This window comes from Ranitomeya imitator, chromosome 3 (genome assembly GCF_032444005.1).
Source record: "Ranitomeya imitator isolate aRanImi1 chromosome 3, aRanImi1.pri, whole genome shotgun sequence".
Classification (NCBI taxonomy): Eukaryota; Metazoa; Chordata; class Amphibia; order Anura; family Dendrobatidae; genus Ranitomeya; species Ranitomeya imitator.
The window spans coordinates 185,037,266-185,054,819 of record NC_091284.1 but is presented as its reverse complement, the minus strand read 5'-3'; the positions used below and the strand labels follow the sequence as shown (position 1 = coordinate 185,054,819).

Here is a 17,554-nt window from a genome sequence, read left to right as displayed (position 1 = left end):
TTGTGGTAGTTGTGGATGAGGTTCTTTATTTTCTCAGAAGGTAAAGCTGCTCACTCTTCTTGGCAAAAAGCCTCCAGGTCTTGTAAATTCCTGGGCTCTTTAGCATAAACTGCACGCTTGAGATCTCCCCAGAGTGGCTCAATGATATTGAGGTCAGGAGACTGAGATGGCCAATCCAGAACCGTCACTTTTTTCAGCTGTAGCCAATGACAGGTCCATTTGGCCTTGTGTTTTGGATCATTGACATGTTGGAATGTCCAAGTATGTACCAAGTGCAGCTTTTGGGCTGATTATTGCCAATTTGCCTCTATTATTTGCTGATAAAGTTCTTCATTCATCTTTCCTTCAACTTTGACCAAGTTTCTTGTGCCTTTGTAGCTCACGCATCCCCAAAACATCAGCCATCCACCTCCATGCTTTACAGTGGGAATGGTGATCCTTTCATCATAGGCCTTGTTGAATGTAACATTTATGGTTGTTGCCAAAAAGTTCAATTTCGGTATCATCGCTCCAAATTACCTTGTTTCTGAAGTTTGGAGGCTTGTTTCTGTGCTGTTTTGAACCTTGTAGGCGAGATACTTTGTGGCATTTGCGCCGTAATGGCTTTCTTCTGGCGACTCAACCATGCAACCCATGGTCAAGTGCCTCCTTATTGTGCATCTTGTAACAGCCACACCATTAGTTATCAGAGAGTCCCGTATTTCAGCTGATGTTATTTGTGGGATTTTCTTTGCATCCCGAACAATTTTCCTGGCAGTTTTGGATGACATTTTTGTTGGTCTGCCTGACCATGGTTTTGTTTTTACAGAGCCCCTGATTTTCCATTTGTTAATCACAGTTTGAATGCTGCTGACTGGCATTATCAATCCCTTGGATATCTTTTTGTATCCTGTTTTATACAGTTCAACTACCTTTTTCCGCAGATCCGTGGACAATTCTTTTTCTTTCCCCATGAATCACAATCCAAAAACATCAGTGGCTGGATGAAAGATGCAAGAGTCTGTCTGGATCCCAGAAACTCACTCAGTTTTTATGCACAGACACTGATTACAAGCAAACAGGTCACAGGTGAGATCAGCTTCTGTGCATGTTATCTGACCAAAATCACCAGGGTAGGTGAACTTTTGATGAGGGTCATTTGCATGTTTTGGGTTGTCATTATGATTTAAAAAGAGAAAACACAGTAGTCTGGCAATAAATGGCTTTACCCAACTACTAACCATGAGTGGAAAAAAAGTGTTGGTGTTATCAGTCATATTCTCTGAAAAAAGGCCAAGAAAGCAAAAATTCTGCTGTGGTATGTAAACTTTTGAGCACAACTGTACTTTGGAATTTTGTACATTTTACGGTTATGTGCACACGCTCAGAAATGTCTGCAGAATTTACCTGAACAAAACTGGACTTTTTCTGCAGGAAATCCGCTCGCGTTTTTATCGCGTTTTTTTGCGTTTTTTTCTGGAGCTTCCCAATGCAATAATATAGCGGTGAAAAATCCACAAAATTAATGAACATGCTGCGTTTTTTACCGCGATTAGTTTTTTTCGCGGAAACAAATGCAGCATGTGCACAAAAACTGCGGAATGCATTGAAATGATGGGATGCTTAATGTAAGCATTTCTTAGCGTTTTTTTCTGTGGAAAACAGCCGAAAAAAGTGAAAAAAAAAAACATGAAAAATCCTGAACGTGTGCACATAGCCTAAAAGTTACAAAAAGGAAAATGGGCTGATGCAAAAGTTTGGGCACCCTTGGAGATTTGTGTGCTCAGATAACTTTGACCAAGGTTTCAGTCTTTAATTAGCCTGTTAGGGTTTTCACTTTTTCACTATCATCGTTAGGAAAGGCAAGGTGATGAAATTTTCCCAGATTTAAAAAAACCGAGCTGCAACTAACCTTGTGCGAAAAAACAGCAGCCATGGATTCTTCGAGCTGCCTAGCACTCTGAAAATAAAAATGGTGGAGGCCCACAAGGCAGAAGACTAAAAGAAGATAGCAAAGTGTTTTCAAGTTGCCTTTTCCTCAGTTCTAAATGTACCGTATATACTCGAGTATAAGCCGAGATTTTCAGCCCAAATTTTTGGGCTGAAAGTGCCCCCCTCGGCTTATACTCGAGTCACGGTAGCGGTGGGGTCGGCGGGTGAGGGGGAGAGGGCGCTGAGGTATACTTACCTAGTCCCAGTGATCCTTGCGCTGTCCCTGCCGTCCCACGGGCTTCGGCGCTGCAGCTTCTTTCTCTCTTCAGCGGTCACGTGGGACCGCTCATTAGAGAAATGAATAAGCGGCTCCACCTCCCATAGGGGTGGAGCCGCCTATTCATTTCTCTAATCAGCGGTGCCGGTGACCGCTGATAGAGAAAGAAGCTGCAGCACCGAAGACAGCTGTGACAGGCGGGGACAGCGCGAGGATCGCCAGGACTAGGTGAGTATGTAATATTCACCTGTCCACGTTCCAGCCGCCGGGCGTCGCTCCATCTTCCCGGCGTCTATCTGCGCTCTGACTGTTCAGGCAGAGGGCGCGATGATGCATATAGTGTGCGCGGCGCCCTCTGCCTGATCAGTCAGTGCAGAGAGACGCCGGGACGGACGCTGGGAGCTGCAATCAGCGAAGTGAGTATGGCTTTTTTTTTTTTTATTGCAGCAGCAGCGGCCATGGCACAGACTTATACCGAGCATCTATGGGGCAATATGAACGCAGCAGAGCACAGTATGGGGCAGATATGGGGATATATGAAGGCAGCAGAGCACAGTATGGGGCAGATATGGGGATATATGAAGGCAGCAGAGCACAGTATGGGGCAGATATGGGGATATATGAACGCAGCAGAGCACAGTATGGGGCAGATATGGGGATATATGAACGCAGCAGAGCACAGTATGGGGCAGATATGGGGATATATGAACGCAGCAGAGCACAGTATGGGGCAGATATGGGGATATATGAACGCAGCTACTGATGTCTCAATTAATTTTACTTTTATTGGTATCTATTTTTATTTTTGAAATTCACCGGTAGTTGCTGCATTTCCACCCTAGGCTTATACTCGAGTCAATAAGTTTTCCCAGTTTTTTGTGGCAAAATTAGGGGGGTCGGCTTATACTCGGGTCGGCTTATACTCGAGTATATACGGTAATTAAGAAAGGCATTTAGCAGGAACAGTGGAGGTCAAGATAAGGTCTGGAAGACGAAGCAAAATTTCAGTGAGAGCTGTTTGTAGGATTGCAAGAGAGACAAATCAGAACCCCCGCTTGACTGTAAAGGACATTCAGGAATATTTAGCAGACTCTGGAGTTCTGGTACATTGTTCTACTGTTCAGAGACACCTGGAAAAATATGGCCTTCATGGAAGAGTCATCAGAAGAAATCCTTCCCTGCTTCCTCACCATAAAATTCAGTTTCAGTATTATGCAAAAGAACATCTAAATAAGCTACAAAAAGCATTTACAAGCTGTGATACTTTCAAATGGGGGTGCTACTGGTTATTAATCATGCAGGGTGCCCAGACTATTGCATCTGACCATTTTCTTTTTTGTAATTTTTAAAATGTAAAAAATGACAATATATCTATTTTTCATAGACTACAAAGGAAATGTGTCACCTTTATCTTTAGGCCTTATAGAAATCATTTCATCTTCAACTTGCTTAACTGTTCACAATAACAGTCATTTTGTCCAGGGGTTCCCAAACTTTACATGCCGCTTGTATGTACAGTTATATGAAAAAGTTTGGGCACCCCTATTAATCTTAAGCTTAATGTTTTATAAAAATTGTTTTTTTTTGCAACAGCTATTTCAGTTTCATATATCTAATGACTGTTGGACACATTAATGTTTCTGCCTTGAAATGAGGTTTATTGTACTAACAGAAAATGTGCAATCTGCATTCAAACAAAATTTGACAGGTGCATAAGTATGGGCACCCTTATCATTTTCTTGTTTTAAATACTCCTACCTACTTTTTGCTGACTTACTAAAGCACTTTTTTTGGTTTTCTAACCTCATTGAGCTTTGAACTTCATAACCAGGTGTATGCAATCATGAGAAAAGCTACTTAAAGTGGCCACTTGCAAGTTGTTCTCCTGTTTGAATCTCCTCTGAAGAGTGGCATCATGGGCTCCTCAAAACAACTGTCTAATGATCTGAAAACAAAGATTATTCAACATAGTTGTTCAGGGGAAAGATAAAAAAAAGCGGTCTCAGAGATTTAACCTTTCAATTTCCACTGTGAGGAACATAGTAAGGAAATGGAAGAACACAGGTACAGTTCTTGTTAAGGCCAGAAGTGGCAGGTCAAGAAAAACATCAGAAAGGCAGAGAAGAAGAATGGTGAGATCAGTCAAGGACAATCCTCAGACCACCTCCAGAGAGCTGCAGCATCAACTTGCTGCAGATGGTGTCACTGTGCATCGGTCAACTATACAACGCACTTTGCACAAGGAGAAGCTGTATGGGAGAGTGATGCGAAAGAAGCCGTTTCTGCAAGCACGCCACAAACAGAGTCGGCTAAGGTATGCAAAAGCACATTTGGAAAAGCCAATTTCTTTTTGGAAAAAGGTCCTGTGGACTGATGAAACCAAGATTGAGTTGTTTGGTCATACAAAAAGACGTTATGCATGGCGGCCAAAAAACACACCAAGAAAAACACTTGCTACCCACAGTAAAATTTGGTGGAGGTTCCATCATGCTTTGGGGCTGTGTGGCCAATGCCGGCATCGGGAATCTTGTTAGAGTTGAGGGACGCATGGATTCCTCTCAGTATCAGCAGATTCTTGACAATAATGTTCATGAATCAGTGACAATGTTGAAGTTACACAGGGGATGGATCTTTCAGCAAGAAAATGATCCAAAACACCTCTCCAAATCTACTCAGGCATTCATGCAGAGGAACAATTACACTGTTCTGGAATGGCCATCCCAGTCCCCAGACCTGAATATCATTGAACATCTGTGGGATCATTTGAAGAGGGCTGTCCATGCTCGGCAACCATCAAACTTAACTGAACTGGAATTGTTTTGTAAAGAGGAATGGTCAAAAATACCTTCATCCAGGATCCAGGAACTCATTAAAAGCTACAGGAAGCGACTAGAGGCTGTTATTTTTGCAAAAGGAGGATCTACTAAATATTAATGTCACTTTTCTGGTGGGGTGCCCATACTTATGCACCTGTCAAATTTTGTTTGAATGCAGATTGCACATTTTCTGTTAGTACAATTAACCTCATTTCAAGGCAGAAACATTACTGTGTCCAACAGTTATTAGATATATGAAACTGAAATAGCTGTTGCAAAAAAAAACAATTTTTATAAAACATTAAGCTTAAGATTAATAGCGGTACCCAACCTTTTTCATGTAACTGTATTTTCTAAATAGGGGCAGCATGCGCTTTCCTGCACATTTAGGCATTTATGTGGCTAGTACTGGCATTTTGAGATGATGCTTTGAATGAGAAAGGAAGTCTCAGTTTGCATTGGTAAACCACAGTAAAACACACATATGTTTCTGAGAAAAAGCTTCCTGACGTTACATGTAGTCTACACTACAATTAACCAGAGCAGACATTTATTGTTCTTGTGAAATGCTATCTATAATTGACTCATTCAGAATTTAACGTCCTAAAATGAGAATGGGAAGCATGTATCATTTATCCCATTCCTGTAGACCCAACATAACCCATGCACTGTACAAACACTATCACCATTCACATCAATCCTGGTCTCAATCTAAATTAGATATCTCAACGATACTAATACACACTAGGGGCAATAGAAAGTCAATGAATCTGTATTTTATCATGTGGGAGTAATATGCAAACTTCTTGAGGTTCATGTTGAGTGGACTTAAAACCCAAGACACCAGTGCTGCAATGCAACAGTGACAACCACTGCGTAATTCATGAAGAAATCAAATCTTCAGAATTGTCTGTCACCAATCCTGGCAGAATATAGCATAATAATAGTCTACAGCACCTATACTCTTTATCTGTATATAGATGATATGTCACCTAACTTTCCCAGGAACAGATACAGGTTGCCCACCACTAGGACAACCCGTTCTTCATCTAAATGTTTGGCCCCAACAAAATAAAAAAACCTATACTCACCTCCCTTACTGGCGCCATTCCAGCGGTGTCATCACTTGCTGTACTGGGACTCTCGTGAGGTTGTTGTGACACGTGACCCCGTTTGCCCATTCAGCGCTGGTGTCACTATCCCCGCCTTCAGACAAATCGAACATGAAGAGGAAGTTTGGGCTGCAGCTGCTCTCACTTCCCTTCATGTTCAATTCGATGGGAGGTAGGGACAGTGACGCCAGCGCTGATTGGGTGGCGGAGTCATGTGTCACAACAACAGCACAGAAGCCCCATTTCCATTTCAGATATATTATCAAACAAAGTTTTTGCATCTAATGAGTTAACTTTTTAATTCCAAATGGTGTTATCATAGTTTTCACTGGGGGGTGGGCATTCTCCTTGTATGATGTTGACCAAGGATAAGCAGGCAGCAAAACTCAATGAAAAGAAGAACACGCCCCACCATTCCTCTGAGTACACTGAGAAATCTGCTCTGTGTATGAGATGTAATGATGCAGCCCTGATCTCCTGGTCTAACTTCCTGCATGAGTCAGTGTGGGGAGAGGGGTAGTACAGCTGAGTTTAGTTGTGTCACATTACTAACCATTCTATCAGTTCTTCTCCTTTCTTCTTTATCAGCTGTGCTGTACTGCTCCTACACCCCACTGCCTATCTGGAGGTGAGTCACGCGTCTGCTGTACTCAAGCAACTTGAACTTGCCCTGCAGTGAGGTCAAAGCTATCATTTACATCTCACACAGAAGAAACCTGCTTGTTCTGGACTATTCCTGTGTGAGATGTACCCTGCTCTGATTTCACTGAAGAGTGATCACAAGTTAAGCTCAACAGATAGAAGTGTGACAATGATACATCAGTGGACAGGCAGTTTGGGGGAGGGGTAATACAGCAGAGCTGACAGTTCTATGAAAGGAGAAGAGATAAAAGAAGGGTTTGTAACTTGACACCTCTAAGACCGGCTGTCAATCTTCATTTTTTAATTATGCAGGAGGTTAGACCTTGAGATCAGGATGCCTGCCATACATAACATACACTGATAAACTTGCACTAAGCTATGATGGGAGAGTGTTCTTTACTTTAGAGTGCTGCTACTTGCTTATGATTGGTCAGTTTTGTGCAGGGGAAAGTAATATACGCCCACAATGAAAACATCTACATGTTTAACACCCACTAGGACTAAAAAAAAGTTAACTAATTAGGTGCCAAAAACTTTAATAGCTAATATCTCTGCAATGAAGATGAAAAATGTAAACAAATATATATTATACTCTGCTCTGCAGCCACTCTTACATCCTGTGTAAGAGGCGACATGAAATAGTGAAATGTTCTGTTTAATAGAGGACTGCAGTGATAAGTTTTCTTTTAAAATATGCACAAAATAAATACTCGAAAAATATGCTGCTATTCATACTTTCCCAGCAAATATCCTGAAGTAAGAAATTATATGTAAATATATTAATTTCTCATACCAATTGTTGAATCATCAATTTCTTGATGTTCCACAAGTTCCCAGATTTCATTGCTCACAAGCAGATAGCTCTTGATATTGGTGATCTCCTGACGTAGGGCTTGTAGCATTTCCATGGTGGAGGTGTACTGTACAGACCCCTTTTTCATTTGGCATATGAATGTTTGCACAGTATTTCCAAAATAAGTTGATGAGTCTTCAGCAAGCATCTGGATTCTGCTTCCAAGATGTTTCTCGGTAGAGACAAGTCCGGTCAATGCAGCACTAACAGCAAAAAGGCTATGTCTAACCATGTCCCCAAGACCATGTGAATGCTTCCTATTCTGCCTTAAGGAGCTGCACTCTCCTTCTTCTTCAATACTGCTGACAGAGACAGAGTCCAGTTCTGGCAAAGGTGGCAGTAAAAAGCTGTCTGATGAGTTTAGCGAAGAGTCCGAGCTTGATTTTGTCAAATTGCTAACTCTTTGGTCTTCAATCCAGGAAACTCTGTGTGGAATGAGTGAATGTCTCTTTTCATGGGCTTTAAAAAGTGTTCCATCTGCATTTGTTGAGCCTTCCTCTGTGTTTTGTAATAGTTTTACTTGTTCTTTGTTGGATCTGCTTCGTATTCTTACAACAGATTTCCTATAAAACACTGAATTCTGTAAAGGTGGCTCTGAATTGTCTTGGGCTTCACCACTCTCCTCCGCTGCCTTCTCATTTATTAATATGTTTACGTCTTCTCTGATGGGTTCTTCATAGACATTTGATGGCTCTTCTGTGTCACTGTGACGACGGCCATTTATATCTGTAGAATTAATATTAAAATAATATTTAGCTCTCAAGGATACTAATTTTAGTAGAGATATCCTACTAAATATTTAACAAGACCGCTTACACCGTTTCGATATTCAGTCATATAATATCAGGTAATGTACCAGAAGTCAAAGAAAAATCCTTAGAAAAGAAAACAAATTTAGAGATGTTGAGCAATTCGATTTGAGCTCTGTGGTAGCCATTCTTCACTTCTGCATTTGGCATTCTTGGCGACAGCAGAACAAATCAAATTGCTCATCTACACTCACAATTATTTGTTATTATGGTATTCTATCAGCAATACTAGCTGAAATGGCAATTTCAGGTAGCATATCGTGGAATTATTATTAGAGTATAGTATTATATTAGTACATAGCACAATATGATAGTACTTCATCACTATGGGGTACATTTATCAAAACTGTCTAATCCTCAGACAGTGCAAACTTAGACTAGACAGTCTTAAAATGCCTTTCGTAGTGGCTCATGCGGTTTGATAAATATGGTGAATTTATAGTGTATAGTAGAAGTTTACATCACTTATTAGTTGGCTTATATTGTGCCTGAAATTTAAGCCAAAATTTTGGCAAATTTTTTTACCCTACGGTATCATATGAGGTCATGGTGCTTGTTGGACAAGATGCAGTAGGTTATTTAAATCAATTTTAATAAATATTACATAATAAAGAGTCCAGCTCACCACATTCGCACAAATCTCTAGACTCATCCATTCGGCACACGGATCCATACACAAGGGTATGTCAATAAGTAGAATATAGAAACAAGTGGTCCAGCACTCTGTCTATTTCACAAAAAGTGGTCCCAAGATTTCATCCATTGTAAGGCAACACATACAGTCCAGTGTGAGAAGACCAACGCTTTTCCAATTCTCGGTTCTTAATCTGAGCTTAAAAGTGGAACGGTACTTTCAACAAACTTTGCATACATAGTACAGGGAAGTATAAGAACATTGTAATATTTTTTTATCAGAGAAGTCCTTCCTTCTACACTTATGAGGTCCTTTTTCCTCTTCCCCGTACCTCCTAAACTTAACATACACTCTGAAAAAAATAGCTCAAACAGACTGCCAGCTCACTGTAGTGTCATGCTACATAGCCCACTCTGTAGATTGAGGAGTGGGAGAGAGGATCGCAGTGAGGAAAAGAGGTGGAGAGAGACACAGAAAGATCATGCTGAATTTCCTAACAAGTCTTTTAGCTCACCCCAGTGCTAAAGTCACATCAAGACATCTCAGACTATAACATTTAATCCAAGTTGATGCACCTGGTCTCTGTGCTAAAGAGAAATGAAGAACAGGAATCCCTCTGTGTGTTTTGCTTTGTATAGGAGAGATCATAACACCTAGTTTTCTCCCAACAGCTCACAGTTGATTGCAAAGTAGGACATAGAGCTTGTAGAGAGGAAAACTGGTGAAAATACAGGATAAAAATTATTTAGTGGCCAGAAATGGTGTTGGAATGCCCACCAGGGCCATGGGGTACTCGGTATTGGGTCCGGTGCTTAAGGGATGTGTCATGGCGGTGGTGACCCAGTCTGTGGGCCTGGGCACCCAAGTAAAAGGGACAGTCTTTAAAGGGGTTTGTGAAATAATAAAATTTTGTGACGCCACCTGTGGTACTTGGTCAGGGGTGACTGACGCTGCTTAAAGGGGTCCTCTGGGGTGATCTTATGGCAGCAGGGATGTCATTGCTTCCCACAGGTGAAGCTGGGTCCCCAGGGATGTCAGAGTGTTTGGCAAGGATGGTGTGGTGCTAGAAAATAAACGGAGGACACAGGGTTGCAGTCTCTTTAATTGGTTTACTGATGGTAGACAGCCACAGTCCAGAGTACCAGCAACAGGTGTTGGTGAGGTTCGGTCAGCCTGGAAGTAGCTACAGATCCCCTTTCCAGGTGAGGTTCGTAAGCCTTCCGTCTCGCGCTTTTAAGCGAGTTTCTTGCTGCCTGTGGCTTCTGTCAAGGTCCTCTCTCCTGTCCTGGGACAGTACCTGCATGGTAGGCGACTCGAGCCTGTTTACAGAGTCGCTATCATGACTCTGGCTCTGTGTGTTGCTGTACCTTCAGGTTGGGGTGCGGACAGTCGACTTAAAATCGACTGTCCTCCGGTTCTGCTGTGGGACATAAAGTACTACACAGCTTCGGTCTCCCAGTGCTCGGTTTCTGTGCTTCAGCTTGGAAGGAGCGCAACCACAGCTCCCTTCCAGATCCCTCGTTCTCCTGTGCCTCTCCCCTCAGGCACTTGCTATCAGTGCAACGTTCCTGCTTTTTCTCTCTGGCCTGGAGCTGCAGCACCACACGTGGCTGCACGGCCCCAGCTCTGCTCACACTCCTCTCTCATCTACTGTCTCTCACAATCTCTCCACTCAACTAACTAACTCCTCCTCCAGACCAGAATATATATATACAGTGGGGCAAAAAAGTATTTAGTCAGTCAGCAATCGTGCAAGTTCCACCACTTAAAAAGATGAGAGGCGTCTGTAATTTACATCATAGGTAGACCTCAACTATGGGAGACAAACTGAGAAAAAAAAATCCAGAAAATCACATTGTCTGTTTTTTTAACATTTTATTTGCATATTATGGTGGAAAATAAGTATTTGGTCAGAAACAAACAATCAAGATTTCTGGCTCTCACAGACCTGTAACTTCTTCTTTAAGAGTCTCCTCTTTCCCCCACTCATTACCTGTAGTAATGGCACCTGTTTAAACTTGTTATCAGTATAAAAAGACACCTGTGCACACCCTCAAACAGTCTGACTCCAAACTCCACTATGGTGAAGACCAAAGAGCTGTCAAAGGACACCAGAAACAAAATTGTAGCCCTGCACCAGGCTGGGAAGACTGAATCTGCAATAGCCAACCAGCTTGGAGTGAAGAAATCAACAGTGGGAGCAATAATTAGAAAATGGAAGACATACAAGACCACTGATAATCTCCCTCGATCTGGGGCTCCACGCAAAATCCCACCCCGTGGGATCAGAATGATCACAAGAACGGTGAGCAAAAATCCCAGAACCACGCGGGGGGACCTAGTGAATGAAATGCAGAGAGCTGGGACCAATGTAACAAGGCCTACCATAAGTAACACACTACGCCACCATGGACTCAGATCCTGCAGTGCCAGACGTGTCCCACTGCTTAAGCCAGTACATGTCCGGGCCCGTCTGAAGTTTGCTAGAGAGCATTTGGATGATCCAGAGGAGTTTTGGGAGAAAGTCCTATGGTCTGAGGAAACCAAACTGGAACTGTTTGGTAGAAACACAACTTGTCGTGTTTGGAGGAAAAAGAATACTGAGTTGCATCCATCAAACACCATACCTACTGTAAAGCATGGTGGTGGAAACATCATGCTTTGGGGCTGTTTCTCTGCAAAGGGGCCAGGACGACTGATCCGGGTACATGAAAGAATGAATGGGGCCATGTATCGTGAGATTTTGAGTGCAAACCTCCTTCCATCAGCAAGGGCATTGAAGATGAAACGTGGCTGGGTCTTTCAACATGACAATGATCCAAAGCACACCGCCAGGGCAACGAAGGAGTGGCTTCGTAAGAAGCATTTCAAGGTCCTGGAGTGGCCTAGCCAGTCTCCAGATGTCAACCCTATAGAAAACCTTTGGAGGGAGTTGAAAGTCCGTGTTGCCAAGCGAAAAGCCAAAAACATCACTGCTCTAGAGGAGATCTGCATGGAGGAATGGGCCAACATACCAACAACAGTGTGTGGCAACCTTGTGAAGACTTACAGAAAACGTTTGACCTCTGTCATTGCCAACAAAGGATATATTACAAAGTATTGAGATGAAATTTTGTTTCTGACCAAATACTTATTTTCCACCATAATATGCAAATAAAATGTTAAAAAAACAGACAATGTGATTTTCTGGATTTTTTTTTCTCAGTTTGTCTCCCATAGTTGAGGTCTACCTATGATGTAAATTACAGACGCCTCTTATCTTTTTAAGTGGTGGAACTTGCACTATTGCTGACTGACTAAATACTTTTTTGCCCCACTGTATATATATATATATATATATATATATCTGGGGGAAGCTCCCCTGAAACCAGGCTCAAAGCTTCCCCTTCTGGCCTGGAATCAGAATGTGCTGCACATAGATGTACTACCTGTTAAAGGGATCTTCCTTGGTTCCAGGCATGATATCACCCTCCCCCAAAAGGAAGGCAACATCACTGTAACCACCAGTTACCTGGGATGTTACTCTGTTATTCTTCACTAGATGGTAGCCCGATTCTAATGCATTGAGTATTTTAGAATATGTATGCGTAGTGTATAGCACAGCCCACGTAGTATATTGCGCAGCCCACGCAGTACATTGCGCAGCCCACGCAGTACATTGCGCAGCCCACGCAGTACATTGCGCAGCCCACGTAGTATATTGCGCAGCCCACATAGCATATTGCGCAGCCCACGTTGTATATTGCGCAGCCCACGTTGTATATTGCGCAGCCCACGTAGTATATTGCGCAGCCCACGTAGTATATTGCCCAGCCCACGTTGTACATTGCACAGCCCATGTAGTATATTGCGCAGCCCACGTTGTATATTGCGCAGCCCACGTTGTATATTGCGCAGCCCACGTTACATATTGCGCAGCACATGTTACATATTGTGCAGCCCGCGTTGTATATTGCGCAGCTCGCGTAGTATATTGCCTAGCCCGCGTAGTATATTGCACAGCCCATGTTGTATATTGCGCAGCCCACATTGTATATTGCGCAGCCCACATTGTATATTGCGCAGCCCACATTGTATATTGCGCAGCCCACGTCGTATATTGCCCAGCCCACGTAGTATATTGCCCAGCCCGCGTAGTATATTGTGCAGCCCATGTTGTATATTGCGCAGCCCACGTTGTATATTGCGCAGCCCACATTGTATATTGCCCAGCCCACGTAGTATATTGCCCAGCCCATGTAGTATATTGCCCAGCCCACTTAGTATATTGCCCAGCCCACGCAGTCTATAGCAATGTGGACACCATATCCCTGTTAAAAAAAAAGAATTAAAATAAAAAATAGTGATATACTCACCCTTCGTTGGTCCCCGAATCGAAGCAGTTACCGATGCTCCTCGCGCGCTCTGGTCTGAAGAGTGCATTGCGGTCTCGCGAGATGATGACGTAGCGGTTTCGCGCGACCGCTACATCATCATCTCGCGAGATCACAGCATGGACCGGTTACCGGAGCGTCGCGAGTGGGAAAGGCCTGTTCTGGATCCGAGGGGCCGACGGAGTATATAACGATTTTTTATTTTTTAAATTATTTTTAACATTAGATCTTTTTACTATTCATGCTGCATAGGCAGCATGAATAGTAAAAAGTTGGTCACACAGGGTTAATAGCAGCGTTAATGGAGTGCGTGACACTGCGGTCAACGCTGCCATTAACCCTGTGTGAGCGCTGACCAGAGGGGAGTATGCGGGCGCCGGGCACTGACTGCGGGGAGGAAGGAGCGGCCATTTTCTTCTGGACTGTGCCCGTCGCTGATTGGTCGTGGCTGTTTTGCCGCGACCAATCAGCGACTTGGATTTCCATGACAGACAGAGGCTGCGACCAATGAATATCTGTGACAGAAAGACAGACAGACAGACAGACAGACGGAAGTGACCCTTAGACAATTATATAGTAGATGCTAATCAGTAAAAAGAAATATGAATGGCACTGAGAAAAACCGCTCTTAGTACTCACTGATAAAGGATGAATGAGCTCTGAATCACGGACACATTCCAGAAACCTTCACCTTGCTGGAGGTGCTTGCTATGAAGAAGGTGCATACAGGGTCCAATGCAATATCTGGACCCGTAGAAGCGCATATTGCGTGAAACGGCCGTCGTCCTGCTTCATTTGCCTGCATAACCTGCACTTGTTTTACCCGTAATACCGTGTCCATGATCTTTATTATGCAATAAAGGACTAAGTTGTTTTTTCACCAATAAGTGGAGTGTTGCTGCTTTTTTCTTGTTTTATTGGATATAGTAGATGTTTACAACACAGGCTATTCTGAAAAGTTACTTGAAAGTACATTTACCCTTTAAGAACTAAGCATTCGAAGAGCATTGGCCAGTTCACATTGGGCTGTATCTGTTGCATTACTATTGAATAAAGCTTGGAGTCACTTATGAAACAGAGTGCTGGACCGTTTGCAACTACATTTTTCATAATAAATATGATACAACTCATTAAAGACAGTTGGGGATTTTTTTTGCCCCAACTTATGCCAAAATTCAGGTGAATTTATCTTGATAAATATGGCCCTGTGCCAAATTATCTTTCTGCTCTTATAGGTACTTTATAATAGATTATTGTTGTTACGTCCGTATGTAGAAAACAGATCACAAAATGCTAAAAACTAGAAGTTACATCTCAGAGCATTCTACTAGTTATAATTTTTTTTTGGTGTCTAGATAAGCAGACATGCATGTGTCATAGTATATACAGTATAAGCAGACATGCATGTGTTATATTATATATGTGTTAAGCATGGGCTGCATTGTAATATTTCTCCTACCGTAATACCACTTCCCGCTTTACAGTTTAACCTCTGCTGATTTCACATGAAATTAACCGAGTTACTGTTTTATTTTTAACTAGCTGAAGAGCCCGGCGTTGCCTGGGCATAGTAAATATCTGTGGTTAGTTATAGCACCTCACTTCTCTTATTTTCCCATCACGCCTCTCATTTTCTTAAAGGGAACCTGTCACCCCGTTTTTTCAGTAGGAGATAAAAATACCGTTAAATAGGGCCTGAGCTGTGCTTTACAATAGGGTATTTTTTGTCCCCTGATTCCCTACCTATGCTGCCGAAATACCTTACAAAAGTGGCCTTTTTCGCCTGTCAATCAGGCTGGTCAGGTCGGATGGGCGTGGTCACAGCACTGTTTCTTCCCCCAGATCTTGCTTATGTTCCCGTTGGTGGCGTAGTGCTTCTCGCATGCGCAAGTGCCGAATGCACTGCGCAGCTGTAGAAAAAGAGCGCGCTCACCACTATTCGGCGGTTTCTCGGTGGGCGCGGCCATCTTCCTGAGGCCGCGCGTGCGCAGATGGAGTCTCCTGCTTACCGGGGCTTCAGGAAAATGGCCGCGGGATGCCGCGCGTGCGCAGATGGATATCGCGGCGGCCATTTTCCTGAAGCCGAGATTACTCATCCGACCTGACCAGCCTGATTGACAAGCGAAAAAGGCCACTTTTTCGCTTGTAGGGAATCAAAAAATACCCTATTGTAAAGCACAGCTCAGGCCCTATTTAACGGTATTTTTATCTCCTACTGAAAAAACGGGGGTGACAGGTTCCCTTTAATCACATTTTTCATTTTCCCCCTCACATCTCTCATTTTCCCCCTCACACCTCTCATTTTCTCCCTCACTCCTCTCATTCCCCCCTAACACTTGTCATTTCGATCTCACATCTGTCATTTTCCGATCACTCCACTATTTTCCCTCACTCCCCTCATTTTGCACTCACACCTTTTCATTTTCACCTCACACCTCTCATTTTCACCTCAGTATATACATGTTTGTCATCTCCCTTATATATAGTATACACCTGTATGCCATCTCCTGTATATAGTATATACCTGTATGTCATCTCCCCTGTATATAGTATATACCTGCTGTGTGTCATCTCCCCTGTATATAGTATATACCTGTATGTCATCTCCTCCTATATATAGTATATACCTGTATGTCATCTCCTTCTATATATATAGTATATACCTGTATGTCATCTCCTCCTGTATATAGTATATACCTGTGTGTCATCTCCCTTGCATATAGTATATATCTGTGTGTCATCTCCTCCTGTATATAGTATATACCTGTATGTCATCTTCTATATATAGCATATACCTGTATGTCATCTCCTCCTGTATATAGTATATACCTGTAGGTCATCTGCTCCTGTATATAGTATATACCTGTGTGTCATCTCCTCCTGTATATAGTATATACCTGTATGTCATCTCCTCCTGTATATAGTATGTACCTGTATGTCATCTCCTCCTCTATATAGTATATATCTGTGTGTCATCTCTCCTGTATATAGTATATACCTGTGTGTCATCTCCCCTGTATATAGTATATTTCTGTGTGTCATCTCTCCCTGTATTAGACCTTGTTCACACGTTATTTGCTCAGTATTTTTACCTCAGTATTTGTAAGCTAAATTGGCAGCCTGATAAATCCCCAGCCAACAGGAAGCCCTTCCCCTGGCAGTATATATTAGCTCACACATACACATAATAGACAGGTCATGTGACTGACAGCTGCCGTATTTCCTATATGGTACATTTGTTGCTCTTGTAGTTTGTCTGCTTATTAATCAGATTTTTATTTTTGAAGGATAATACCAGACTTGTGTGTGTTTTAGGGCGAGTTTCGTTTGTCAAGTTGTGTGTGTTGAGTTGTGTGTGGCGACATGCATGTAGCGACTTTTTGTGTGTCGAGTTGCATGTGACAGGTTAGTGTAGCAAGTTGTGTGCAACAAGTTTTGCGCATGGCGAGTTTTGCGCGTGGCGAGTATTATATGTGTAGTGCCTTTTGAGTATGTGCAAGTTTTGTGTGAGGCAACTTTTGCATGTGTTGCAACTTTTGTGCATGTGGCAATTTTTCCGCGTGTGCAAGTTTTGCGTGTGGCGAGTTTTCCATGAGGTGAGTTTTGCACTTGTGGTGAGCTTTGCGTGAGCCTAGTTTTTGCATGTGGTGAGTTTTGCGCGTGGCGAGTTTTGAGAGGTGTGGCGAGGTTGGTGTATGTGTGGTGAAATGTGTGCTGAGGGTAATATGTGTTCGAGCACGTGGTAGTGTGTGGCGCATTTTGTGTGTGCATTCATATCCCCATGTGTGGTGAGTATCCCATGTCGGGGCCCCACCTTAGCAACTGTACGGTATATACTCTTTGGCGCTATCGCTCTCATTCTTTAAAGGGAAGGTGCCGCAATTTTGTTTTTGTATTAATAATGATTGTTTATATAAACAATTATTTTTAATACAAAATTATTTTTTTAACTTTAATATATTTTTTATTATTAATTATTTTTGCAGCCACTGGGCGCCGCCATTTTGCTTTGCAGAAGTGTAAGAGTCCCAGCACGACACTTACACTCTGCAAATACGGCAGCCCTGGACATAGGAGACTGCAGTCGGGAGGCGACCCCATACCTAGCATTATAAGCTGCTCTCTGC

General features: G+C 42.7%; 1 protein-coding gene across 4 annotated transcripts in view; it reads right to left on the bottom strand.

The window, feature by feature from the left end:
• LOC138673093 (ras and Rab interactor 3-like) overlaps positions 1–17,554 on the bottom strand; it is a 128,186-nt gene that overhangs the window by 55,521 nt on the left and 55,111 nt on the right. For all 4 annotated transcript variants that reach the window (XM_069761693.1, XM_069761694.1, XM_069761692.1 and 1 more), the window contains exon 3: positions 7,552–8,337. In XM_069761693.1, coding sequence (XP_069617794.1) covers positions 7,552–8,337 — 786 coding nt within the window. The remainder of the gene's footprint in view (positions 1–7,551; positions 8,338–17,554) is intronic.